We start from the raw sequence: 27,526 nt of genomic DNA on the forward strand, positions 1-27,526 counted from the left end.
TGGCAGTGAGTAGGTTCAGCAGAAAAGCACACCTCGTCAGCTCCGGGTGCTTCAGGGAATAACCACCCTCCTGCTGCCTTCAGCGCCTCTTGGCAGAGAGGCCCCGCTACTGCTCTCTGTGCCTGGATTCGTTCAGCTGATGAGAAGGAATCCAGATACCACTTCATTCCCACAGTAGACAACAGCTATGCCAAGATCCTTCTGGGTGGGCTCAGTGTTGTAACTGGGATTACTGGGGAGGCAAGGGCTACTTCCCAGAAATGAGAACAGCTTGCTCTCATCCTGACATCCTACCACCACCAAAGCTGCTCCCTTACTCCTCATAGTAATAAAGGGAGTCCACTTGTGGTGGTGAATACTTCTTGAGGGAAAGAACACCAGTGTCAAGGTCCTGGGACTGCGTGGAAGTCCCAGTCTCAGCCTTAAAGCACAGTATAGTTTCCCGTCTTCAGGAATATCTACAATTCTGCGCTGGCAGACGCAAGCCTTTGCTCCAAGCCGCATGGGAGCCATGAAGGCTCTCACAGCAGGGCTGAGGTCTGCTTCACATCAATCATGACCGTTCAGAACTGACTTGCACCCCACCAGCTCGAGCCTGTGAGCAGCGCAAGCTTGCGCCTGCCTGCCAAAGGCCAGTTAGACATCTCCTAATGAGCCTAAAGTATCTGCAAGCCCATCTGAAGAGAGGCAGGAGATACTTTTTTTTCTCTGCATGTGGCACCAACGTATAAAAATTCTGCAGCTGACCCAAGATAGTTATTAAGGTCTAACGGCCAATACTTATGTCAATTCTCTTGCAGATTCAGAATTTAAGTGGAAGAAAACCAAGAACTACTTACGAATTGCTCTCATTCATGCATGTGTTATCTGTTCCAGGGAAAGCAAGCATTGAAGTGACTAAAGCATCTGTGGTTTCATTAAAATTCCTAAGATTTAATAAAGAGAAAAAAAGAAAAATGTTCAAGGTACTTCCACTACCGCTAGGCAGAGGAAAACTGTGTCTGAGTGAAACAGGATTTATTTAAGATGCTAAATAAATAGTTATTTGTGATGCTAGCTCTGCAGACCACTTAAGTACGTGCAGTATATGAGGGCAGTCACACAGGTTTAAAAAGACTGCATATTGTTTAGAGCTGCACACCTACTCCAGTGATTGCTGCCTCTAGATCTAAGCAAGATACTGCTGAACTTTGGGACAATCAAGATTCTGTTTCAGGGAAAAGGCATCTACTGCAGTTTTCAGGCACTACTTCCAGTCTTGTTTCAATCAGCTCTCTCATTTGTGAAGTCCATTTGTTTTTGGCCATTGAAGAAGATGCTTCTTGCTTCTGACTCAGCTCAGGACCTGGACTAGTGACTGTCTTTATAAACAAATGGATTTGAGGATCCCAAAGAACGCCACTCACCCAAAGAAGTCTGCCTGGTCGGATGTGCCGTACAGAGAGGGAGAAAGAATCAGTTCAGGATATTCAGTCTCCTTAGTTCTCAGTGTCCCGAGTCCTGTCGCCGCCATCACAAAGAGGACCGGGAGGATGACCTGAGCGATGAAGCCTCTGACATCCCGCCTGGTATGGTGGAATCTCTTAACGAACAAAGCTGTCGTCTTCTTAAGCAGCAACGGCAAACCCTGCAGGCTTTTTGATCTAATCAGGAGCTGATCTGGGTACAAATGAAGAATGCATTTTGTCATGGATCAGGATTTGTGAAATGCGGGGAGGTTTGACGGTTACAGCACCCTGAGAATGTATTTAGCTTCCCGCACTCCTTTACAGATTGCAAATCAAAACTACTAAGTTGGAACTTATGCAAGTGTCAGGCTTGGGACAGGACTCGAGTTTTGGATCTTAAGTCATAAGCTCATGTAACACAATTTTTTTTTTTGTTTCATTTCAAATGCATACATGTAGTGAATTCATTTTGAGATCTTACAGGAGGAACCCAGACTTTCAGATGCAACAAGTTATGCACATCCTATCTATCCAGCTGCAACTTACAGGGGAAACTTATTATTCTTTTATATTTGCAAACTGAAAATGTTCATAATTTAGAAAGTTCTCAGACAAATCAATAGGGTAAATTCATTCTGAAACAAGAAAACCAAGCACACAAACCACTGATCCTTCACACGGACAGGGTTGTAGTATGCTAAAAGCAGAGCCAAACCCTGTAACCTATTCCTCTTTAGGAAACATTAACCTGTATAACACAACATGAAGCAAACACTTTTCAGTGCTCTCATCAGGGGCTACAAAACATTTCTCTACGCACAGGAGTTTCTGTTTACAGTAACTTTTACAGCGCAGGTCAGCTTTGAGAAGCGAGTAAGAAAGTACCTTTGTGTTGTCCCTTATCTGCTTCCCTAACTATAAATGGTATATTCATAAGTAAAAACACATTTCTACTCTGTAAGAAAGGTTGTTCAGCCAGGCATTTGCTCATTTTTGGGCCATGCCACCTTCTGCAGCTCTCAAAGCCTCAGAGATAGCGGCGTAGCTTGATTCTCTTCTGAATTTGTCCCACTGTCTGGCCCTTTCAGCTTTGTACTGCAATGGCTGAGACACACCAAAAAGCAGCGAGGAAGACCCAGCTCAGAGCTGTGCTGCTTTTCTGACAAGCTAAGAGGTTCCCACAAAGTTTCTCTCCAATTCTTCTAGTTATGTAGCAATAATCCTTTACATCAATTACAGCCATTAATTTCAGAAGTATATATTTGCTCTTTCACGCTGTACTTGATTGAAATCTGGAGCAATTTAAAGGAATGTGGATGCAAAAAAAATCCCTCTGTAATTTATTCTGTGATTCAGCCTATTCCAAACCAGCAGATCTAAACAACTGTGTGATGTATTGGTTTTGTGATTCCTGGTTAGGTGAAATGTGGTTTTCAACAAAGAAAGAGGACAGGGAGCTCAATTCAGTCCATCTGTCAACTGTTTGCATCTGCGACAAATCTGGAATAAAACCTGGAGGTAATTTCGTACCGTCTCTTTCTGTGAAGGTATCCGTGCTCATAGACATCTCGTCACCGCCAATTTGACCGCTGGCTCCAGGCAGCTGTTGGGGCAGTTCAGCATCTTCTTGCCGGTTCTTCCCTAGCTCTTTTGTCAGATTGAGAAACACCTACGGAGCAAGAAAATATGACAGAAAATTGGTCCAAATGACTCAATTCACCAAAACAATAATCACAATCCACTCTCCTACTTTGTAGCTGTAGTTGGTGCGGCAATTGTGAATTACAATCCTCTTTCTGTTCCCTTTGTGCTCTGCAAGAGAAATGCACCTTTTCTTTTTTCAGTATAAAATTGTTGTCCAGCTCCTTCTCACCTCCTGTTTCTCTCCTGGACCTTTGCAGCTGCCCCTGGACTTACCTTGTCCCGGTACCACCTGCTACATGACCAAAGAGTAGGTGTAAATGAAGCTGCGTTTCAGCTCGGGCCCTACATAACTCTACTCCCCCCACCAGTGAAGAAACAAGGAGGGCTGTTTCCCTGGGATATTTTCCCCTCTAACCTCTGACAACCCCAGCTGCCTCCATGCTGGGAGCGCGCACAGTTGCAGCACCCAAGCTGCACACATGCTGTATAACTCATTCCTCATAAAGGAAACACTTTAACAGCAAGTAAGAATTTCTGAGCAGAAAGGTAACAATCTCCCTCCCTCTTTTCTGCAAGACAAAGGTCACCACTGCTCATCATTTAAAGCTACTTTTTGTTTCTGATGCAAATAAACGTTTGTGTTTATTTGACCAGAGATGTCCCATGGGCAGAAAGGTGCCTGTTTCTGTCCAAGATGCACCAAGTGACTCACTTGTACCATACAGCATCCATGCTGAAGTTCTTCATTAAGATGGTTTGCTAACTCCCTCCCTGCTGACTGCATCGGCAGACCAACCCAGAGTCATGGGGACCAGGAGAACAGTTCAAAGAGAAACGCATCATTGTCCTCTCTCCTTAGCCTAACTCCAGTATCTCATCTGGGTAAAATGCCAAAAAGCTGCTAGCAAGGTGGGACAGTGGTACACTTTGTGCATTTGTATTTATATAGACTTACAGAATCACAGAATCACAGGATGGTTTGGGTGGGAAGGGACCTTTAAAGGCCATCCAGTCCAACCCCCCTGCAAGGAGCAGGGACATCTCCAACCAGATCAGGTTGCTCAGAGCCCCGTCCAACCTCATTTCCAAGGATGAGACATCCACCACCTCTCTGGGCAACCTCTGCCAGTTTTCTACCACCGCTGTAAAAAAAATTTTTCCTAATATCTGATCTAAATCTACCTCCTTTTATTTTAAAACAATTACAGACTCACATGTTTGTAAGTGTAACAGTCAACAACCAAACCACTTCTTCCCCTGCCCGCAACTCTCGCATCCAAAACATGCCGCCGTCTAGCCCAGAAAGCTACAGAGCGCCGTGAAGTTAATCTCCATAACATTTCATTAAATCGAGCGGATCCTGAGCTCGTACCTCTTCCACTGTTGTGTTTGAAATCCCATAGCAACCAAGGTGGAGATCACTCAAGCTGGTATCGAGGGCTCTGAGAAGCGCCTGGTAGGCCCCTGAGACTGTGGATTTGAAGGGAGGAAGCACGTACACGAGCTCTCCACCAATATCTTCCTTGAGATAAGCCGCCGGCAGGTGGGACTGGATCAAGGAGGTCACTGCCGTGGTGTCACACTCCTCTATCATGTTCTGAAAAAGGAGGAAAACACTCTGCGGTCACCGAGAGGGTCGCAAAGTCAAACTTCCTACTGCAGGATTTAGCCTAAATCCTGTCCCAGAGCGTAACTGGTAGGTGATCTCAGTCTGGGTATGCAACATTTCAAGTTAAATATCAAAAGGAGATGAAAGTTGGTTTCTGGCCCTTGAAGGAGGACGTGTGGCAGTGCGCCCACCTTGGTCCATCCAAGACCTCACTGGGCTCCCTCTGTCTACAGGGATACTGGGATTGGGCTGAATCAACCACTTTGCATTAGCTAGAGGGTTTGTAGTACAACAGAGAAAAGCCTAGCCACAGGAGAGCTGACACCTGAGCTTGGCTGCCAGCACAAATACACTCATTTTCCCATTAAGAACGGGGCTTGCACAGGGTCTTTTTTCATTTTCTCTATCTATACTGCCAGCAATTTGGAAGAGGGGCTGACCTCTTATGTTATCTGCATGTTATTCCGTGTGCTGGGGCTACCAACAACACTAATAAATGCTATCAAAAGCAGAGTTACCCCTCCTTGCAAGCAGAACATTTTGCCTCAGGCCAGATGCTATCAATGGACTCTTCCCATCTGCTTTATTTCTCTGAACTCCAGAATTCACACTCTGCACCCGGCCTTGCCTTTAACCCTCAAGGAGACCTTGTTCTTTCTCAACGAAGCAGAGCACTGACATTCCTGTTTTATGAGTGCCAGAGAGGCTGGTCTGGTGGCCCCGCTGGAGAGCCTTGTCTATTAATGCTGCAAGGCTTTGTGTAGAGAGGCTGAAGCTAAGGCTCCTGTGTTTTGGAGAGCTCTCCATATAGGTTGTCTTTCTGAAGGAAATTTATTTATTAAAAAAACCCCAAAACATGTGAATTCCAGGACGGGACAGGCAAAGCTAGCCACAGAGCAGAGTGCACTGTAACCCAGGTATCTCAGTGGTTGGGGCATATGAAAAAAATGTTTTACTGCCAGCCCAAGGAAATAGCCCCACGTATTCTTCAACCTGTGTGGCCAAACCCAAGGGTTTCAACCCAAAACGCCTCCCACTTTCACTTGGGCATAAAGAAGTTTTTCCACAGAAGTGAAATTATACTGAAACAACCATTCCGCTGCAGACATCTAAGACTGAGCAGAACCCTCTGCAGCATGCTTCATTTCTGTGGGACACTATGGCTTGCCTCCTTCCTTCCCGTCATGCGACTGACTCGGTTTCCCGCCCACGACGCTGAAAATTTAGGAGCAACTCAGACACAAACCTTCTTTTTTGTGAGTGTCAAGTGGTAGCCATCACCAAACGTTTCCTTGAGGTAGAACGGTGAACCACAACATTTGAGTCCTCCATGCTCCAGGAAGGCGATTCGGTCACTCAGAACTTCTGCTTCATCCAAGTGATGTGTTGAGAGAATGATGGTTCTGCCTGAAAAACACGAAGCTGATGTCAGCTACCACAGAATAAACACGCGTGATTACCTGAGACTGGTGAAACACATGCTGAGCGAGGGGACACAGAGTATCAGGTGAAAATTGACTGCATTTTTTTGTAACTATTAGTGACAAGGCAACATTAGAGAGAAGCTGAAAGTTACTGTATTGTAAATTGTCTATTATGGCAAAGTTACTTTTTAAATGACACTGTGAATTTACAGAAACCAACTAGGCTGCACCTAGAGGGCCTGCAAAATCCCAGTCTCCCACAATTTGTTCTCTGTGGTCTCCAAAACTCACAGCTCAAAGCCACTGATACCATATTTGCAAAAGTGACACAAATCAGCTTTGCCACTGGGCAGCATCACATCTCATCACAGTTACCTTTTTTATTCTTGGAGATAATTTCCCAAATACTTCTCCGAGAGCACGGATCCACTCCAGTGGTTGGTTCATCTAGTATCACCACCCTTGATCCACCCAGGAGAGCGATAGCTATAGATAACTTCCTCTTCATCCCCCCCGACAGGGAGCCAGCTAGCTTGTAACGATGGCTGTACAGTCCAGTCTCCTTCAAAGTCCTTAAAAACAAAGGCAAAACAACCCCCGAGGGTTGTCCTTCAGGCATTTTTAAAAGCAAGGAATCCGAAAATACCCTCAAAAAACATAACTACAAATGGAAAACTGCTCAAGTATGGATTGCTCTGCTGAACGGTCACAGTGCAGGCAGATGATTCACCCTATAGTTCAGTCACTGGGATTTTAATTTTAAATATTTTTTTTAGGATGATTTCAAGGTTTCCATCTGACAAGTCAAGGTTAAAGGCTCAGCCTCATCAACCGAGAACACCAAGATCCAAACTCCCTGGGATGCTCTGGCTGCTTCGTTTCTCTGCAGAACCAATAAAGTTAACATCATCCTTCTGACTGGTTGATTAAATCTCTTTCTGGGGAAAACTGTAAGGCAGCAAACACTAGACTCTTAGGCTTATCAATTCACCTCCAAAGAATTGCCACAGAAGCTTGTAAACCCCCTGGAGAAGAGATGTTGTTTTCTTACAGCCACAGACATCAACACTCGATATATTCCTGTGGCCATACCAAGGCGTTATTTGATCTCTACACAGGTTCTGCAACCATCCTCAAAACCATCCATTTGAGCTCGGCAGTGACAATTATTTTGACAGCCCCCTCTCCCTTCTCCCACCCTGCTATTTTTATACCTCTTCACTTCTTGGTAGAGCTCCTGCTTACTCCAGTGAGGGACTTTGATGTACCCGTAGAGCAGCAGGTGTTCCTTTGTGGTGAGGTAGTTAAAGAGCACGTTGTGCTGCATACACACCCCCATGTTCTTTCTGATAACTTCCTGCTCAGTCCTGATGTCTTTGCCGTACACAAAGATAGTACCTGATGATGTAGGGAACAAGCCGGTCAAAATAGAGCTGAAAGGGAAAAATAAATAGAAAAGGAAGTTAAAAAAAAGGAGAAAGCCATAGGTAATTTTTTCACATGGTCATGTATCTATCATCATTTTCAAAGTTTCCTTACATCACCATCACACTTCTTCAAGTCAGACCACTGTTTTTTCTGCTGCCTGACCACGGCTGGCAGAGCAGTGGCCAATTAACACCAAAGCACATCCTCCTACCCCTCTGCGGGAACGCAAGGGCAAGCACCAAGCTCATACACTGAAATCTGGCTGGTTTTCACATGCACTTTTATCTTCTTCAGCCTTCCCCTCCCCAAGTCAGACCACTGCATATCCCATACAACAATACTCATGAACGCCCTCGGCTTCCAGTTTAATCACTGGGAATTCATATAATGTAATAACTTCTCGTTCTCTGAGGTTTGCCTGAGGTATCCAGCCTCATACCATTAACCGCAACAGAGATTCAAAACCACATCTTCATCTTACCAACCACATCAGAGCATGCAAACCTGATTTCATTGCCATTATTAAACAAGAAACGAGGGAGGACTTCCAGACAAGACACCTCGCAGTGGGCAGCGCTTTCATCTAGTTCAAGCAAATAATTACCTACCTAGCAATGCCTAACAGACCTGAGTCAAACAGCCTCTGTTCAGAATAACTACTTGCACAATGTAGGTAATTTTCGGTGCTATCCTGCAGGGACTAAAGACTGCCCTTCACTTTCCCAGAGCTTCTCTCTCTCCTGGGACTTTTAACCATCATTAAAAACGAAAGGAGTAACTTGTGACCTTACTCAGGATTTGAAGCCTGCGCTAAGTTTCAAGAAGCCATTACACTTTTGCGTAGATCATCTCTGCCTACACTTTGCAAAGAGGGTATGAGTTGAATTGATAATAAGCTCAGATGAAGCACACATCTGTCTTACTGGTTTTGGCTCTTCCGAGGCTTCTATTTATCAGCTTAATGTTGCTTTCAGAGCATCACACATATATAAGTGTAGAAATCAAGTTCTACAGGTCTGTTTTAGTGCTGTTATCTAATAACTCAAATAATAATTTATAAATGCCAGGGCTGGAAGGGCTGAAAGGCCGATGTATTAACCCACTGCCATTCCAGCCCAGCCAACACACGAGTTTGTACAGCTGAAACAGACCTTTATGAAGCTTTCTTGCTAATCTCACCTCAGCTTTGGTCCGTGCACAAGCTACCCACAGCTTTCAGAACAACTTAACCCCAGGCACCAAAGTGTCAGGGAACAAAATGCTAGAACAGCTGCTGTGCTGTGTGTTACAGGTACCCTACCAGATTAAAAAGCACGTTCCTAAGCAGAAAAGAACCTTTAATTCTAATAGATGAAGGGACTGCTGAGGTCATCCATGAGCAAGATAAAACTGCAAGAGAGATTTGGCCTAATAAAGCATCTTATTCACTGCACAGCCCCACTTGCTCTCTTATTCACCCAATCATTCCCCACATTCTATAAAAAAGCAGCTTTAAAGGATACACACATGGTTGTAGTTTTCCCAGCTCCATTGTGTCCCAGCAGGGAAGTGATATTTCCTTCATAGAAGTTGAGGCTGAGGTTGTCCACTGCAGCTTTGGATGCATAAATCTTTGTTATGCCACGGAGGGAGACTCCCAAGGTGAGATCAGTGGGCTCTGGTTCCAGGTGAGGAGGGGGGGCACCTTTGACACCAAAGGAAAGGGGCAGAAGATAGTTACTGCACTGCAGAAGGTGTTGGTGCTGCTTTTTTCCCCCTAAGAGATAAGCAGGGCTTTTTAAAACAAAATACAGCAAAAGTAGGTGTCTTTCAGGTTGGAATGTAGAGAACATTTCACAGGATCTGTATCATTTTGAACTCTCTGGGATTTCTCCTTTTTACTCCTGCTTCTAATAATTCCTGACAATAAGCATTTATCACTCTTGAAAAGGTCTCACATTTAGATGTTTTGGAGCACCTAACTTAATTTATACTAAGCAACCACAGAAAACTGGAGGACATACAACAAAACTACTGAGTTATTTTCAGTTTGGTAGAATCAGCAAGCTTTTATGTGTGATCTCACAGTATTTGACAGGCTAAATATTTAGAGAGATGAACAAAGAAGCACATCTCTCTTTGCCAAGAGGAAACACAAAAGTGTTTCTACATAGAGCACTGTAGAGTGAGATGCACATCTAAGGAAACTACCCAACTACAACGTACGCAAATATGTATGTGAATATCAGTACCAGATTTCCACACCAAAGAGGAGGAACAAGTAGGATTTAAAAGCCAGATCTCCATTCAGGCAAGTAACAGCTTCCGATTTTTCTTGTGCTACAAAATAAGGATGAGTACAGAAATGCGCTTTCTGAGTATGATGCCCCTTTACAAACTTGGCTTCGTTGACCTAAACCGTAAGTTAGCATTGCTACCCCATCTAGCAGTCACATACATATCTTATTGTTGAGGGTGGCTTCTTTCCTTAGCATCAGCTTGGTGAAGAGAAGGCCTCCTTGTTTCTCATTCCAGAAGGGGAGGTAACCATTGTAGTCGACCCAGTAAGATGGCAGCAATGGGAAATACCAGGGAGCAGCCATGCCGTATCTACCTGCAAGGAAAGGAGGAATCTCCTTTGGGTATCACTGTTGGAGTGCACTCAAAATAGCAGAAACAAACTCCAGAGACCTCTCTCCTCTTGATGTGCTCCTGTACTACTAATACTTGGTAGAGAATCTGTCCGATGGACACAATGGGAAGCACTCACTGATCTGCTATTCTGAGTACCTTCATAGCTGGAGGGCAGGAGTACTTTACATTTTCCACTGGGTAGATTTCCGTATGCCAGTGGACTGCTTCATTAGGTGGGGAAGAAAAGCAAGAGAAAAATGTACTGGCTCTTGCCCAAGGCAGGAATTACTTTTTGAAATCAAATGATATAAGTAACATAAGACAAAAATCACTCAGCTGACAAACGCAGGCTAACATGCTCTCTTCTCATTTTCACTGAGCAGAACGCAAACACACCCTCCCATGTCCTTGGCTTCAGCTTCTTCAGGAGACCCACCCACCCCTGTGACAAGCAGAGGAACCCTAATTCTCCCTTGCTCTGCTCTGTCTCAGTTTCATTAATACTCAGACATCCACAAAGTCACGCTCCTTTTGATCTAGAAACAGAGGTATTCTGTGTGTGCACACGGTCTTTCTGCCTGAACCATGGAACCAGCCAGTATTGAATTCACTGCTTTTCAAAAGAGATGGTCCAGCACCAGTCTCGATGCTTCATATCCTTACCTGGGAAAACATTCCTTATATACCATCCCAGGATGAAGTAAATGAAAGAGTCAATCAGAATGAGCCAGCACATCCAGCCAAAGGAAGTGTTGTCTCCAATCATTGGGGACTTATACATGTTGTCCCACTGCAGACCTGCAGAAAGGAGTTTAGAAATACAAACAGAATCCATATTAGCTCATGAAATGTCACAACCATGGGAGCTCAAGGCCTAATTTTGTCTACAATAAACATACCTATGCCTTGCGTCTCATACCGAGCAATGTATTGACTTGCATAACTGAACGCAGTTGGAGACAACAGACTCTGTGAAATAAAGAAAAATGAAAACAAAGAACTTATTAATTAGTCTCAAAGAGAAATTAAGTCAGTCAATTAATCAGGTACCTCATTTGCTTGGTCCAGTAGCCAGAAAAAATAAGTGTGTTTTATTTTGTTTTTTTTTTTTTTTCCCCCAAAAGGCACAAAGAGCACTAGACCAGGCTTATGATGGGCTGTAATGTCTCCTTAGAGCCTGCCTTCCTTTTGCTTCCACAGCCAGGACTCAACTTCCTGCCTCATACAGGGCTTTACTTTAGGCTTTTGAAATACAGGAGTGCTTAAGAATTACCTGCCATGTAGTTAATAATGTTTCCACTTGCATTAAGAGATGCCCTTTCCTGAATCTGGTGCCTCCAAGAAAACAAGTCTGGGTTTGGGAACCTAACACCTACCTACTTCTACCCTTGGTAATAAACAAGGCTTTAAATCTATTTTCATGGTAGGAATTTGAGAGACACGAAACTAAAGGATGAGTGCAGCCAGCAATGAGCAGAGCCAGCCTCCTCCACAGCCCTGCTACCTAAACTACTCACTGAGACAGCCTTGTTTTTCACAGTGGTTGACAGTAACCCGTTTTGCTTTGCAATTCGAAAGGGCCAAGTATGTAGCTCAAACTATTCTGATTCAGCTGGCAAGTGGGAACTCAATAAAATTCCACAAGTATTGCTTTCAGTCATGGGACACAATTAGTTCCAGGTCTCACTCAAACAGGCCATGGCCAACTTTCCTGTCGTGCCGTCGTACCTGTCAACACGCACTGAAAGGCGCCCAACTCACCTATATTTGTGACATAAGCTATAACAAGAGCTGAAGTTTACTGAAGGTCTGCTCCCAGAACTTACCAGTAGGCTTTTCACGGAGAAGCTCAAATGATTCTCGATGACGAGCAAGACGATGAAAGGGAAGAAGGTGAGGATGTACACCAGACTGCCCACCAAGGCCGCTATGTTGGTGTTATTGAAGAAAACACTGATGAAGTAGCTCATGGCTATGACAGACAGGCTGTAGTCCATCAGGTACAGGAACAGGAGAGCTGTGTTTGTTTTGGGAAGGATGTCACCTACTTTTAGAACAATGATGAGGAAGGTGACAGTAATTAGGAGGAAGATGGCGCACTCTATGAACCAGGCGATGAAATGGCTGCTGGCATTAACACCCATCATTTTCATGTACTACAGAGAGAAAGGTGAAAAAAAAGAGAATCACAAATGACAACTGTTTATCAAGACATCTTTCTGCTGATATTGAACTGTTTCTTTTTTCAGTTTCTGTACAGGGCATGCAATGAAACCATGCTCTTTCATACTTTGGCATACTGCACGTTGATAACCAGGGAGAAACCATGCACTCACATTTCGGGAATGCGCTCGGTTTGCAAAGCAGTCCATTGCAAAAGAACAGCACAGACAGGATCTGCAAGTACGAAGTGTCGCTGCCCACAAGCTCCAAAGCAACTTCTGGCCTTAGATTTGTAACTCTTCTAAAGCATTTTGGCTCTTCTTAAACATAATGCTAATTGATCCCATCGCTTGAGTGTAAAAGCTCTTAAGTATCTTTGAAACCAAACCATTTCTCACACACCTCTAAGACAACAAATAATATCTAAATTACCACGGTTATAAGGAAGCAATGTTAATTTATACTAGCTGATGATCAAGTCCACAAGACTTGTATTTAACTGTAAATTTGTACTGATAAATCCAAAAGAAACTACAGGTGCTGGTGTCTTGTTGTAGATTATTACACACCTAAAAAGATTACTGACACCCTGGTTCTTAGAGAGAGGGAAACTGGGTTCCCTAAATTACAGTAAGGGGCTGTCACTGGGGCTCACTCATTTTCAATCTCATCACAGTTCACGGAGCGCCCTTTCTTGGAAATGTTTTTGGCGAATCAGTATTTGGTTCCACAGTACTGGATAAAAAACAAATCTGCTTGAGCTTTCGTTGCTTGCTGAAGCTTAGTTTTACAAAAGTTCTTCGCCGCTCATCTCTGTTGACTGTGTTCACACTGAAAACCTGAGTTAATTTAATAAATTCCCTGTCTCAATGTCATTTCTTTTCCAACAGACAACCCGAAGAAATTCATTTCAGATGAGCTGATGTAATATGTAGCACCTTCTGAAATATTAAGTACAACAACTTCAAGGAGAGGAAATAAGTCACTTTTCATGTCTTTGTCCCCAGTAGGTATGACTCAAAGTCGATTTTTAGAGAGCTTTAAATCTTCAGAAAAGTTGTAATTTTGTGAGCTCCCCATGTTTCCAGTGTTCAGAACTGCAAAGCAATGTTCTCACCACTTGAAGGGCAAACGCCCTGCATTTCTATGGTTTTGAGCTTGGTGACAACGTCAGAATTCAAACACTGCAGGTCAAACAACAGGTATTTGCAATATTATTTTCCTTAATGCTTGTTTTGCTCCATTTAATGTTGCACATGAGACATACTACCCACTAATAAGGAAAATCTGTTTATAATTTTGCACGCCCCAGAAAGTTTCACCGTACCTCATAAAGCCGCAGATCTTTCTCTTGAACAAGTGTTTTAACAAAATCAGCTATAAACAGCACCCAGGCAGCCATCAGAGCAAATGGAAGAGAGTAGGTCACGCTGGTTAAGAACCTGTAAAAGGCAAACACAAGCTTCAGCTGAATATAAAATGTTCTGGGGATTAAGGCTTTATACAGAACATATTTTGCGGAATAATACTTTGGCACAAGAAAAGACATGCTTATATTTCAAAACGTGGGGTATAATTAATTATTACAAAAAAGGCTATTTTGCCATTGCATCCGATTTTCTATTCATGAAACTCCTGGCTGTTCAAATCTTTTTTTCTTCTTTTTAAAATCACAGCGGGATTTTCAGATGCATTCTGGAATGTAGCACCGCTGGCAGGAGCCGGAACCGCCATGGGTAGTGGCACCTCCTGGCTCCCTGATGGGGTGCACCCCATTTTGAAACATCACAGCAGCCAGCCAGAATCCCCTGCTCTGTTAACAGATATAACAGCCAAATTTTGTTATCAGGCCATATTTCCTGGTGCTGGAGTTTGGATATAGGTGCTTTCCCTCAGAGCGTCTCTCCTATTGCCCCCATGGAACAGACATTGCGGATCCAGGTCTACAACATCGGCTTCACAATTTTTGGCTCCTCACTTTAGTTAAAACCTTTGTCCTGTGCCAAATGTGCACAGAGAAAAGAAAACAATGGCCAACAGTAAAATTTCTCCTGTTGTGATGGAAAGCAAGTTTTTACAGTAGGAGATTCACTTTGTTGTATCCACAGCACTTATGCTTTCCTCTGTCATTTCTAAACTTGGCTTAAAAAAATAATCAGTGTCATCCTGGGTAAAGCTTAATGTACAATAACAGTAAGAAATTAATATTACTAGATTTTAAATTTTTTTTTTACCTATAAAACTCAAAATTTCCATAAACCAGCGCTTTCAGGAAATACTTCCATGCAAATGAAACCATATTTATAAAGAACAGAAAGGCATTTCAGTAGCTTTACTCATTCCTTGTTGTCTGGGTTGTTTGTTTTTTTTTTTGCTACCACCTTCTGCATGATCTCTAGGCTAACAAAAATTCAGTATTTTCCAACACCTTCTCAGTGTATATACTCCCTCCTTTTCCCTACAGGATTGTAACTAGGCGATAACAATCGACAAACAATCATTTTTTGATGACTTTGACTGGATGCAAATCCAAAGCCTTTAGCTATTTTAATAATTGAGCAAACTCATTTCCCTCTGAACCCGGGGTGGGGAGGGAAACTCGGAGGCAAGTGGTTTTCTCTGCAGCCCAAGAACAAGAAGAGGAGCAGATATCACTCTGGTAAATGTCTCCAGCAGCGAGTTAATCCTTGTACAAAACTATCTCACAGCGCTTTTGGACCAAGGAAGATCCTCATGTCAGGGCGGAGTGATCGTCCAACCTACCAATACGACAGGCTGAACATCCCTTCAGTGCTTTCTGACGGAAATGAAATCCCTTCCCTGTGTGTTTTCCACAGTTTGGCCACCAGCTGCAGTCAGGGTGATAACCCTGAGGACATAGCACGTTGCCAGCTTTCCAACGCAGACCAAAATTGTCTTGCCAGAGGGGCAGATCCTCAGCCGTGAGAGATTCACTTCTCCCTCTGCTAGCTGCAGATCTGGCTCAAGATGAGCAGAAAGGAAGATGATCCAAAACTTCTTGATCGGCTTCACTGTTTAAAACTTATTCTGGTCCACACTGCACTGCTCTGTACAACAGGCTGTTAACCCTGGCAACTCAGTGCATCAAAAGCTTCTCTGTCCTCCCTCATTATTGCAGAGATGAATGGTACAATTTCATCTTCCCTCTTAAAGCACCTATATTGAGAACTATTCACTATTCACTGGGATGAATAACAAATACCACCGCTGGACAGCAATTTCTAGGAACAAAGCTCAAATCTAGGGTGTATTTTTTCACCCAATATATACATTTTCTAAGTTCTGCTGCACTGTCTGCACGTAAGCACCTGCAGAACAAGCCAACACTCATATTTAACCCAAGTCCTGCCAACCCCAGTCCCAGTTCCACCACATGTAGCAAAAGAGACAATGAATTTTACCTGCTGCAAAACCTAGAGTGACCACGACAGTTCAGGTACACACAGAGCACTGAAAACAAAAGATTAGGCAAACTAAACCCAGACCATTTATACTAGAGTCCAAAAATCCCTCTGTTGTTCAGACCCTTGGAAAAAAAAACTCCACACAAAATGAAATTATGAACGTGGTATTAAGGAGACCAGCGCAGCTGGTGAACTCCACCAGGCAGACAAGAGTAGCTTACACAAAGCATGAAGACAAAAGCCACACAAACTTACATATCCTTATTGTAGCAGGGGTAAGGCATGGCCTGGACTTGAACAGCTATTTCCTCTGGATTCTTGCCAGTCTGTAACTCAATAATGGCTCTTTCGATGCTGTCCTGGATATAAATAAACGCCCGGCTGTAAATCTGGCTCTGCGAGGTGGAATTGTGTGGGCCCACTGTCCAGATGCGCTCCCTTATTCTGTTGGTGGTTTGTGTGATCCTGCTGCTCATCCGTATGGTGTAATTGAGCACAGGAGGGAGGGCCAACGCCCCGCGAACCGAGCGTGCAGGGCTGCTACGGCTTGGAGGCAGCTTGAAAATGATACCTTGGAAAAGAAAGGGAAAAGGCTTTCCTTCAGAGTTGACAGCACAGGAGAAGTACACACAGATACGTAGGAACTCCTCATTTTTGCAAGCTTTTTCTACATGACATTCTATCATTTCATTTCTTTGCTGCACAAATAAAGCTCAGATGCATAGACTGCTTATTGAGGGGCTGGAAGTGGAAACCATACATCACTGCAGCTACTGGTGCTTTCAAATGTGGCCAATGATTCTGGGTGTGAAATACATCCCCAGAGCCTTTAAATCTTTTCCCACTGAGCATTTGAAAACCAAAGGCTCTGAAAATAACCAGCTGTATTTGAAAAAAAATCCTCCTGTTAGCATGGGCTGTCACACATCTGTTAAGTATGCCACCTCTCACGAACGTGCCCAAAGGTACTCTATCAACAGAGCTCACACAGTGATGCTGTAACAAACCAAAACCTCAGGAACGCTGTGTTGAAAATTGTTCAGGACCTACACACATATTTTTGTGCCCACACAAATTCCTGCAAAGCTGAGAGGTCCCAGAATATAAAAGCTTTGCGAGTTCCTGTTAGGAAATGGCATGCCGTAGATACAGTTTGACAAACAGGACTTTTTTTTTTCCCTTTAAAGTGTCTGTTTGAGTAGAGGCAATACCACAGAAGTTTTTCTCTCCAGAATATTTTTCCTGATTATTCCACATATAAAGCACACGATGGAATGGAGGACAAACAGGGAAGAAAACAGCTTTTACGGGAACAGACAAATATTATCAGAGTCTGCAGTTCCAAGAAAAGAAAAAGTTTCTATCTACCCCTCAATAATGAGGCATAAAACCAAACAGGCCACAGGACTTACAAGTGAATCCTAATTGAAGAGATATTGGGCATTATTTAAAAAAATAAGACACATTTGTATCATTCAAATTAATGCAAGTTTCTATTCTCTACTCCCCCCTGCCCATCTCTGTGGTCTGATCTGAAGCTGCAATCCGATCCCACAAATGTGAGAAGTGTGACTGAGAATATCCAACATAATATTGCAGTGTTTGGCTGGAACATCTCCAGAGCTTCAGGACCTTCTAATAAATTGAACTGTCTCAAATCTTTCTTGATTAAAGCATCTTTTCCCATGGGGGTGTGAAAGAAGGCAGCTGTCACGAAGATCTCCTAAGGTCAGTGACATTTTGTTCAAACTGAGAATTACCTAAGAGAAAACACCAATTGACCACAGGCAGCAGAGGTGCAAGAGAAGAGGAGGTACCAAAAGAAGAGTGTAAAATATTGTCGTAAGCAGATCCCCGACACGCTGGCTCCAAATCGACTGCTGTGTGGTGGGAGCTGTGATCACAACATTTGCTGGTGGAAAGCCAAACTTCTTGTGCTGGACTCCCACCCTGTACCAGGTTAACTTTAATTTACAGAGGGACTTGAGACTCTGTCACATACTTGCGAAAAGCTCATTCTTCAGGAAGAGCTCTTTAGCCACCATTTCCATTTCCTCTAAGTTTCTGACTGCCTGGATGCGATGAAACGAGACACAGGAGGACACATTTACAGCAAGGGTAGCTAACGTATTCAGCTGATCGACAATGTCAGCGTTGTTCTGTAATTCCAGCCGAATATCATCTGAAAAAAAAAGAAAAAAGCATAAACAAAACCAGTAGCATCACTACACATAGCAAAAAAAAAAAAAAAAATCCATCATATCATTCTGCTCTTTACACTAACAATGACACCAGAAAGAAAGAAAAAAAAACGCATCACACTAAACATTAAGTGTAAAATACATTTCTACACTTAGCAGTGCAATGAAGGCATGTTGTTGACCCAATTTTTATGTTAATCATTTGTAATACACTCGTGAGTTTGCGTTTGGGAGGACGCCAGCAACGGGATGTGACAGCCATCCCAAATCAAAAGCTCTCCTAACCTGCCGAGGTTTTAGACTCGCATGCAACGCTCGCCATTCACTCCACATCCTATGGGTTTGGATGTAATCAATTCGGCTGTTGAGCGGCTCTGTCTCCAGGGGGAAACGTGCTTTAGCCAAGCACATCAAGGAAAAGTTGTCTGTTGTGCTGAGATGTGTACTAAACTCGATGATGCAGTTTAATAAAGATGCTGCTGTTCCCTGGCTGTTTTAAAAGGCGACTGCATAGCGCAGTGTAACTAATACGGACCAGCTGCTGCAGGCACGATGATTTTACGGGGAGTTGAGACAGGAGGGGTCATCACAAACAGTATGTAAATATCCTTTTGACTGCGACAGACTACAACCACTCTTGGTTTATGCTGTGTTTTGCTAGCATAACCCAGATTTATGTTGACACGTATGGCCACTCACTGACAAAGCGGGTAGGGACGATAACACCAGCTAGGAAGGGACTGTGATCACCGTGCTGTGCACTGACAGGGGATGATGCACCCGCCACTGCTGTTAGCTGATGATTCTCACAGTGCAGATCAGCAACTCTCACCTTGAGGGACCATACAAGTCCACCAGAGAACAGCAAATTCCAGCAGAGCACCTCCTGTAATGATGCCTCTGGCTTCATCAGCCTGGGTACCTTTATCCGACAAGTTGCTTTTCTACTCTGGAAAACGTCTAAGATGAACCTTGATGCGATGCAAGTGAGCTCCCCATAACATTTCCCAGCAGAGTCCCAGGTATTTAATTTGAAGTGATAATTACGGCTAAACAGTGCCCTCCAGTGGCCACACTCAGCTGCAGAGATTCCCAGCCTACTATCCCTTCAACACTCCCAAAAACCATCCCTTTGCTTTCTAAGGGTCTTTTCCCAAAGATTTTTGAATCACAATTGAGGTTGCCTTGCACTAAAGCATCTCATACTGGCCAGAGAAGAGCAGTAGCAGAGGATGGCTACAGTCTGGTAACTCTGGAGCTCCCAGACCTGAAGTACAAATAAGAGGGCAGCACATTTGGTGGAACAACTTACCCAGTTTGTTTATTTGACTCAGCAGTTCAGCTGCATCCAAATTCACCATCAACTTGATAAAAACCTGCACAAAGGGATTCTGCAGGGCGTTCTATCGACAAGCAAAAAGAAAAAGCACTGGTTTGACCAGAAGCCCCTTGAGCTTATCCAGTGTATTTCTAAAATACAACAGACCAGCTGCCTGCACTGAGCATTTGTACAACCCCCTCCTGCTCCGTTCCTGACCTCCCATACTTCACTCCATGTATCAGGATTGGGAAATGTTAAAAACGAAAACATAATACAGAGCCCTGTGAGTCCACGCCAGTGTTTCTTGGAGTCAGAGGATGTCTACTGAGCCTCCACCAAGTACCAGAGTCCCATGGAAAAATAATGGATAATCTTTGTTATTCTAGAAGTGCAGGAAATTTCATTTGTGTTTAAGTCCCGTGAATAAAGCCCGAGCACAAGGGGCGGGTGACCAAAATTTAGCTTGGAGACCAGCAGATAGATTTTTGTTTGTCTGAACAGTAGAGAATATTTCATTTCGCTTTTGCATATTCCACTGCGGATTTTCTCTTAGTACCATGGAAATTACAATGAATTCCAGCCACTGAAATAAACTTCTAACGCTTTAGCGTTCCAGAGATCTCATTTTCATAGTTTTGTAAGAAAAGGAGACAATTTTTACTGTGGAGAACAGGAAGCAAGTACGTGAAGCATTACAGCCTACTGCTTTCTGTATCCAAGCAAGGCTTGGCTCCTTAGGAGGGGAAAAAGAAATTGTATTTACATTCACTGAGGTAAAAAGACATCTTCTAGCTTTTCTGTGTGTACCCAGAGCTACATGCTTATTATAGATACTGTTTCGTTTTTCAAAAAAGTAATTTCTTGCCTGGTCTTGGCTGGCTGGAACGCTCCATCAAGCAGAAAGTTAATTTACAAACTGAAGAGCGTTTCCTGCTCGTCTTAGCCCTCCAGCAGGCCTCAGCATGGCCAGTGTCAAGGAGCATTTCACAAACGGATCATTTCAGAACGAGGATTTGCATGGAAAGGTGCATCAGGAGTGTTTCTGTTACAGAAACAGCTGGGCAGGCACAGAAACTGCAAAGTCCAGGACAAAAGCCTGAGAAGCATTTCCCCAACTGATCTAAGATGTCTCCGAGGTCCCTGGAACCCCAGTTTATTTCAGTGAAGAAATCTATCCTCCCAGTTCCCGCCCGCCAGAGAAACAGGGGACGGTACGATCTCACACCTTGATCATCGGAACGGTCTGGTTTAACTTAGACAGTGAATTCATGATGACAGGAGACTTGTCCAACCACTCCTGGGACTTCAGGGCTAGATCAGCCATCTGCTTCAGGGTTGAATTCGACTATAAAAAAAATCACAACACGTAAGGTTTCATTACCTTAAAGCTTTTTAAAAATAAGCCAGTAAAACAGCTAAGATCAAATTTGGTTTCCTTAGGATTTTTCTTAGCACCCTATCCCTCTTTGGCAAAAAGACCCTTAACACATTGAACTTGGATGCAAATACTTAAAAATATGGCCTTATTTGGACCGCGTCTTGGTATCAGCTTTCCTTCTACTACTGGTCTGCTTCCAAACAAGTACTGGTTATAGCATTAGCTCTGGGAGACATCTTTCTATTACCGACTGAAAATACGGGGGTGAAACTTCATAAACTTTAAAAAAAGCATATCCTAAATGTTAGACCAACAGCAATTTTTTTGGAAGATTAATTCAAAGACAAAAGATGACTGATACAACCAGCAATGCAACTAGGAAAAAATAATCTGACTAATACTCCAAACAGTCAGAAAACAGACTTCTGCTTCTCAAAGACACAAGCCCATGCTAGATAAATTACAGTCCCTTTGTGTGGGCGTATCCTGATGTACTGTAACCAGAGCCATACCTTTTCCATGATGGCTCGAGTTTCTACGGTATCTGGTGTATAAAGGATCTTCCCAAGCACCATTGGTTTTAAAAAAGACCAAATTAAAGCTCCAGTTGGGGTTTTGACCAGGTCCAGGTACAAGGATAAGCAAAACGGTGCTGCAAGGAGAGAAAAGCAAACAAATTGCACAGAGCACAAATAGACCAGGCATGAGAAAGCTACTGGTGTATTTTTTTCCCATCTGCCCAGTTTGTTGCTGTGTCCAGCGAATGACTTCAGGGCCCTCTTCACTGACTGACATAATGTGTCTTGACAAAAGCAATCCACCCCCAAGATCTCCTGTTGCTGAATTCAAGGCAACAAGAGTCTCACTGTTCAAGCCAGGATTCTTTGCTTGAAGGTTAAATGCAGTTCCGTGAACTCAGAGCAGCTAATAATGTCAGTACACTCAGGAAAAACTACACATCAAGAAAAAGCAGTGACTTGTCAAGCCCTAAGACCAGATCATCAACAAATGGGAAATGGTGCAGCGTCAAGCACTGCTCTGCTGCACAGGCTGCTTTCCTTTTAACATTTATGGAAATAAACCACCAATAATTAGGGCAGTGCAGACCTTACAGCCCTCCAAAAACACATGGGGGAACAGCTCAGCACTGGATCTCTCTGGAAAGAGTATAGAGTTTGGCTCTGAAATGTTTTTGCCTTAAGGAAAAGCCAGACTTACTGGAGTCATGCGGAATCCCGTATTTCCTTATCATCTTTTGGACGTACGCATCCTCCACAGAAGAACTGTTGCTGACCAGGTCTTCAAAATCTGGAAGCAAGGACTCAAAAAAAAGGGGTGTGATCTCCTGGTTGCAGAGAACTTTGGACATGGACTTAAATGTGCCATGTGTTATCCTGAAGTTGTTTGGCTTAAATAATGCCTGCAAAAAAGACAGAAAATGCAAACAAATCCTGCACACTCAAGGCATCTCATTCTAAGAGGACAAAGAAATAACAGAATTATAAAGCAAGGATTGCACATTCTTACACTGTTTTCTTGTGAGAAGTTTGTCTCTACAAAAAAAAAAAAGAAGGGACTTTCCATGGAAATCATGCTCTTACGCTCTGACAGAGGTGGGAAAGTAATTTCCAGGTATGAGATCCATGTGGGATCTATGTGGGAATTTCCTGTAATGGGCGCACAGGAATTGCCTATAATGCGTGCCTGGTGATTACCAGAAAAGATTTCTGTGATCTGTGCTGTCATTGACTATGGATCAGAGAGGGATGCAGTGGTGGATGAAGTTAGCGCAACGTGAAATTACTGCAGCTGTTGGAGCAGGACTGGCTTTGCACTGAATGCTTTGGGCAGTCTTGAGGCTTTGGGTGTGATCTAATGCACGCTAAAGCCAGAGCAAAGTTTTGCTGTTGACTTTCGTGGTTTCGGATAGCCTGCAGTGGGCAGTTCTCCAGCTGTTTTCACAAGCTGACCCCTTCCAGTATTTTGTTGGAAGTCTACCCTCCTTCAAGAGAGCTGTTCATCCCCTGTATTTTTGTTCTGTGTCCCTCCCATAGCACATGTTCCTAGTATCACCCCCGTCATGAGCATGTGATGATCCTACTGCTCCAAATCAAAGCTCTCCCAGGAAGACAACAGACAAGTTTGATAGAGATTTCTCTGAGAACACTGCTCCTTTAAAAGCAAACCTATGATTTAATGCACCTTTGGCTTCTAGTGTAAGAAATTCCCGTGGAAACTTCCTCCAAAGCACGTGCAGACCACACGTACCTTAGTCAGTGGCACATTCCTAGACTGCCGGAGCTTTTCCAGTGAATGAATAGCTTGTAGCAATGGATCAACACCAGATTCAACCTGGTGTCTGAAGTATTTCATTTTTGTGAGAAGGCTTAACATCTTGTCCACAGGTTTCTGAAGTTCCTTAGGGAAAAACATCTACAAGCAGGAAGGAAATAAATCATGATTAGCAGGAATGTGTGCACACGTGCATGCACATGCCCATATTGTGTTCATTCCAAGCCAAAGACTGTAGGGTTTTCAAAACTGTTAGGAGGCTTAGGGAGTGGATGTCCCACGGGAAATGAATGGGATTTGTATTCCGAAACCCCCAAGTGCTTTTGCAAATCACTCCCCTGAATATTACATATTCTGAACAGTGCATGTTTCCAAACCCCTACAGTTGGGAAATGCGTATCAGATATTGGCTGGGATATAATCCCAACCTCTACGAGGCAGCATTTTGCACAACATAGATGTCGAACACTACAAGTGATTTTTGACCTGAGCCAAATTCATTGGCATTCTCATTTAATAACTTTTTTTTTTCCCCCAGGATCACTTCTGTAGCATTTTTAAATATGTATTCAACACACACTTCTCCATGACTGGTATTTTTACATGCTGTTTAAATAATTGTGCGTGGGGGATATTTGAACCATTTAGTAACCTGGCAGTGCCAACTAGCTTGGGAAAATACGAGGTTTACTGGGATCCTCATTTATATCCACACTGTCACAGCATAGATATGCAATAAAAATTACTGCATGAGCAGAGCCTGATCTTTGGCTTCTGTAAATCAGCATAGCTTCTGGCCACAGCGATGGTATTTTATGACCTTTCAGCCACTACACGCAGCAAAGACTATAGAAAGCACTCTACAAATCCAGCACTAACCTTGTACAAGAAATTGTAAATGTCTAAGTGTCGTAACAGAGTGACCCCCAGGATGTACGTCTCACGAGTCCTCTCTGAAAGAGAGAGATTGCAAAGCTCCTCCGCTACTGTTTGCAGCTGGGGGTCAGCAGGACGGACGCTACAAGACTCCAGCTGGAGGATCTGAGAAATGAGCTGTGTTTGCAGAAAGGAAGAAGAGATTTGTTAGGGGGCTGTTAGACTGCTCGCTCCAGTATGCATGAATTAATCTTGCCTTGCTGTTCTTCTCTCCATGATGTCATATTTCAACCCTGAGAATCAGAAAATGCCTGCCCATTACTCTCACCCCAAGGGACAAATCCTAAGGATTGTGTTTTACTGCCCAGCTTGCACAGTAGTAAAAGCTTTTGTGACTTCCATTTCCCATTGACCGATGCATGTGAAGTCTGGAAAAGTGCGCGCTCTTTGGGGCTCAGTCCAGACAAGATGGTTGGAAAGGAGAAAAGCATCTCCTCCTTGCGCAGGAGGCTGAGGAAGGCAAGCTCATTTCTCATTATGGGAGGCTATTTTTGGACCCCACGTACCAGCTACTGGTGAGAGCCAAAGAGAGCATATGGCTCTTGATCTCCACTGGCTGATCTGATGTCAGTGACTGCTCTTGCCGCATTTCTGATGGCTATTTTGATCTGTAACACGCTACGCTGTCTACCCCTGTGGGATCGTCTTCCTCGCTCTGTGCTGTCACATGTGCAGTGATCTGCTTAGCTGCATTCACTAACAAATTCTGGTTTTAATGGTTTGAGAGGCAGAAAGCATCCTGGTGGGAGATCTTGTTGACAGCAAACTTACCTGACTGCTGTTTTCTGGGAGAGGTGCTTCCAGAAGAGCCTCGATGCTGGCTGCGGACATTCTTGTTGAGTTTTTGAGATCCTCTTTGAGCTGGTCCACATTTTTAAACACATCTCTTAACTTTTCTGTCGAGAATAATCAAAGAACAATTGATGTAACAGTTTTCTCCTGACATACAACAATCACAAAGCACACAGAGAAGACTTTAGCTAAGTATGGAAGTGTGGTACATCACTGTTGATTAAAAAAAACCCCACAACTTGCAAAATACAGTCTTATTTCCTAGGTTTTACAGTCTGATTTGTGGGACGAAGTTGACAGGTCTAGCGATAGCAAAAGTTGCTCAAATACAAAGACCTGAGACTTTCAGCACATAGGACTATTTGGGCTGAACAGAAAAGAAGTAGTGGTCTAGAACAGGCTGTAGAATTAGCCTAGATAAAGGATCCCAAGGACATGGTGTATGGCTGTTTCATTAATATAACTTCTTCCTGGCAGCTAAACAAGTCTTGGTGATAATGTTTACCAACATTGTAAAATAAATACAGAAAACTACCTTGCTTGCTAGAATCTGTTAAATTCTCAGTGATGTTCAACATGGAATTCAAAGTAGTCATATACTGAGGAATCTCTTGAAAGAAAGCCATTTCTGGTACATTTTCTTGAAACCTGAATTGGAAAGACAAAACCACCAACAAAATTGGGAATACGAAAAGAACGCAAAAAGCCTTTTCATAAATAGAATATTAAAGCCATCTAACTCAGAGGGAGACGCTCACCACTTCAGTTGTGTCTGGATGTCTGTGGTATCCCCAATCAGTACATTTTGAAACTCTTGAGCGATTCTTCTGCGATTCAGCACATTGGTCACAACTTGATTGCTCAGTTCAATGGTGCGCAGGAGCTGCTCGTGAGATTGACTCTCTTCACACATTTCTCCAAAGCTAACGTTAGGGAGATGGCAAATACGCTGTATCGACTCAAAGCTCTCATAGTCACAAAGAAGTGTTGTCAGATCCCGGAGGTGAGATATCTTCAAAAGGAAGACAAATGCACAAACACCAGTTAGATGACAGAATTATAAAAGGCAAGTTTTAAAGAGTCCAGCTGCCCCTTTCCATTTTTCTTCAGGATTAAAGTTTTAACACATATTTTTAGTTCATTCAAAAGGTCTCCAACAGTTTATAACAATCATTCCTACGTGAATTTTTAGCAGATCTGTCTACACAACATTGTACAGGATCTAACAAACCTTGCAAGCCTTAACATATCATTTCTCCTGCCCAACATGCGTACACAGCAATACTCCCTTTGGACTTCCCTGTTGACCAATTAATCTTCGCAGAAACCAAGGAAATCTACCGTGTGCAACAGGTTCAGCCTTTCAGATACTGCTGAGGTGCTTTATTGCAGAAACCGTTATGGTGTTGCGAGACATCTGGGGCTAAGGGAACACGTGGGGATTGGACTCCAGCCACGCTGCTGTTGGTATAGCTCAGCGGTGCTTGTAACTGCCAGTTGGGTATGGACAATTCCACTAATTTTAAGCAGGGCAGAGGTATCTAATTGCTATTTGTGCCTTTGAAAACTCCTCCCTACATGCTTCTCAAATGAAGCTGAGGCAGCCAGGAACAGGGACTACCCATCTCAGCTCTGCAAGGTGCTTTGCTAAGTCTTGCTGTACTGAACTTTAAAACTACCGGTGCACTGATTTATAAGGAATATGTTGCCACTGGCAACCTACGCAGTGCTCATCCTTTTGGGGTGGCTGGTGGAAAACAGAAGCCGTTCTATCCAACAGACTAGGAGGACAGGAACACCTCCACCTCCTCAGAAAAATGGGTGTACACTGGGTAGGGACTCATATAACAACAAGCTCCTCAGCCCAGTTTAATGCTGACCTTTAAAAACAGGCAGCAGGCAGAAAACAGAGTTTCAGTCCTAGTTTTTATCAGCTGTTCTTTTAAGAAATATTTCTTTTCTGTACACTGTTTTTCAAAACAGTCTATTGCACATTCATGTATCACTGCAGGATGTCCTTCAAGTCAACATTTTAAGCAGACTCACTTTTAGCTTCAGGAGCTCTGGTATGGACAAATGTTTCTCAGAGGTATTATTTTGCATAAAAAGCTCCTTTTTCAGATGAATCTGCTTCAAAAGCAGCGTGATGTTTTCTGTGCAAGGAAGAAAACAAAAGTTACTTGAGACAAAAAGTCAGACTCGCAGAAACTTCACAGATGGGAATTATCGGCGATTTTATTCTGAGGTCTAGGGAGCATTGCTATTTTGCACTGAATTCACATGGCTCAGGATCTCTGAAATCACAGTCCAGTTGTAACCCGGTTGTAATCTGGAATCTAGGTTGTAATCTGGAATACAACAGATCCAGTCTCAGTAGGTGCTCTGGTCCTAAGGAAATCCATCCCACACAGGTATCAGGACTTCTGACAGCACCCTTCAGCGCACACGCAATATCTCTATACCGTGAACAAATAAACTTCTCAGGTTTTACAGTAAGTTCACGCTGTGAATATCTATATGAAATATCATATTAACTCTCAAAAATAACTGCTGTCATCTTACAGGTACACAAATTGATGAAGAGAATACAGGTTTCTATTTGCAAGGTTTCTTTAGCTCAGTGTCAGACACCTGTCATCACACAGCAAAGAGTACACGTGCCTTTTGGGTAGAGTTGGATGGAAAACTCACAGATGCAATGTGACACAACTCAAACAAAAAGCAGTGTGGCTTCCTGCGGTCTCACAGCTCCAGTTAATGAAAACATGTAGCACTATTCCTTCTCACCATTAGAGAAAACACTTGGAAAAGACAGGCACAACACATTCCACCTGACGTCCCACAACATGAAT

At 43.3% G+C, this 27,526-nt stretch overlaps 1 protein-coding gene across 1 annotated transcript in view; it reads right to left on the reverse strand.

Annotated features, from left to right (window-relative positions):
* The window catches only part of ABCA12 (ATP binding cassette subfamily A member 12), an 80,852-nt gene that overhangs the window by 20,742 nt on the left and 32,584 nt on the right, over positions 1-27,526 (reverse strand). Inside the window, exons 13-37 of the mRNA XM_086751202.1 lie at positions 26,721-26,827; positions 25,433-25,686; positions 25,210-25,322; positions 24,654-24,778; positions 23,826-23,999; positions 22,923-23,087; positions 21,873-22,074; positions 21,167-21,306; positions 20,502-20,621; positions 19,268-19,358; positions 17,757-17,936; positions 16,010-16,325; positions 13,657-13,771; positions 11,993-12,322; positions 11,066-11,135; positions 10,830-10,964; positions 9,991-10,146; positions 9,060-9,237; positions 7,340-7,558; positions 6,501-6,697; positions 5,948-6,108; positions 4,465-4,689; positions 2,979-3,117; positions 1,407-1,659; positions 840-926 (exon numbers count right to left, since the gene is read on the reverse strand). Coding sequence (XP_086607328.1) covers positions 840-926; positions 1,407-1,659; positions 2,979-3,117; positions 4,465-4,689; positions 5,948-6,108; positions 6,501-6,697; positions 7,340-7,558; positions 9,060-9,237; positions 9,991-10,146; positions 10,830-10,964; positions 11,066-11,135; positions 11,993-12,322; positions 13,657-13,771; positions 16,010-16,325; positions 17,757-17,936; positions 19,268-19,358; positions 20,502-20,621; positions 21,167-21,306; positions 21,873-22,074; positions 22,923-23,087; positions 23,826-23,999; positions 24,654-24,778; positions 25,210-25,322; positions 25,433-25,686; positions 26,721-26,827 — 4,252 coding nt within the window. The remainder of the gene's footprint in view (positions 1-839; positions 927-1,406; positions 1,660-2,978; positions 3,118-4,464; positions 4,690-5,947; positions 6,109-6,500; positions 6,698-7,339; positions 7,559-9,059; positions 9,238-9,990; positions 10,147-10,829; positions 10,965-11,065; positions 11,136-11,992; positions 12,323-13,656; positions 13,772-16,009; positions 16,326-17,756; positions 17,937-19,267; positions 19,359-20,501; positions 20,622-21,166; positions 21,307-21,872; positions 22,075-22,922; positions 23,088-23,825; positions 24,000-24,653; positions 24,779-25,209; positions 25,323-25,432; positions 25,687-26,720; positions 26,828-27,526) is intronic.

This window comes from Chlamydotis macqueenii, chromosome 6 (genome assembly GCF_036417535.1).
Source record: "Chlamydotis macqueenii isolate bChlMac1 chromosome 6, bChlMac1.mat, whole genome shotgun sequence".
In the NCBI taxonomy this organism is placed as follows: domain Eukaryota; kingdom Metazoa; phylum Chordata; class Aves; order Otidiformes; family Otididae; genus Chlamydotis; species Chlamydotis macqueenii.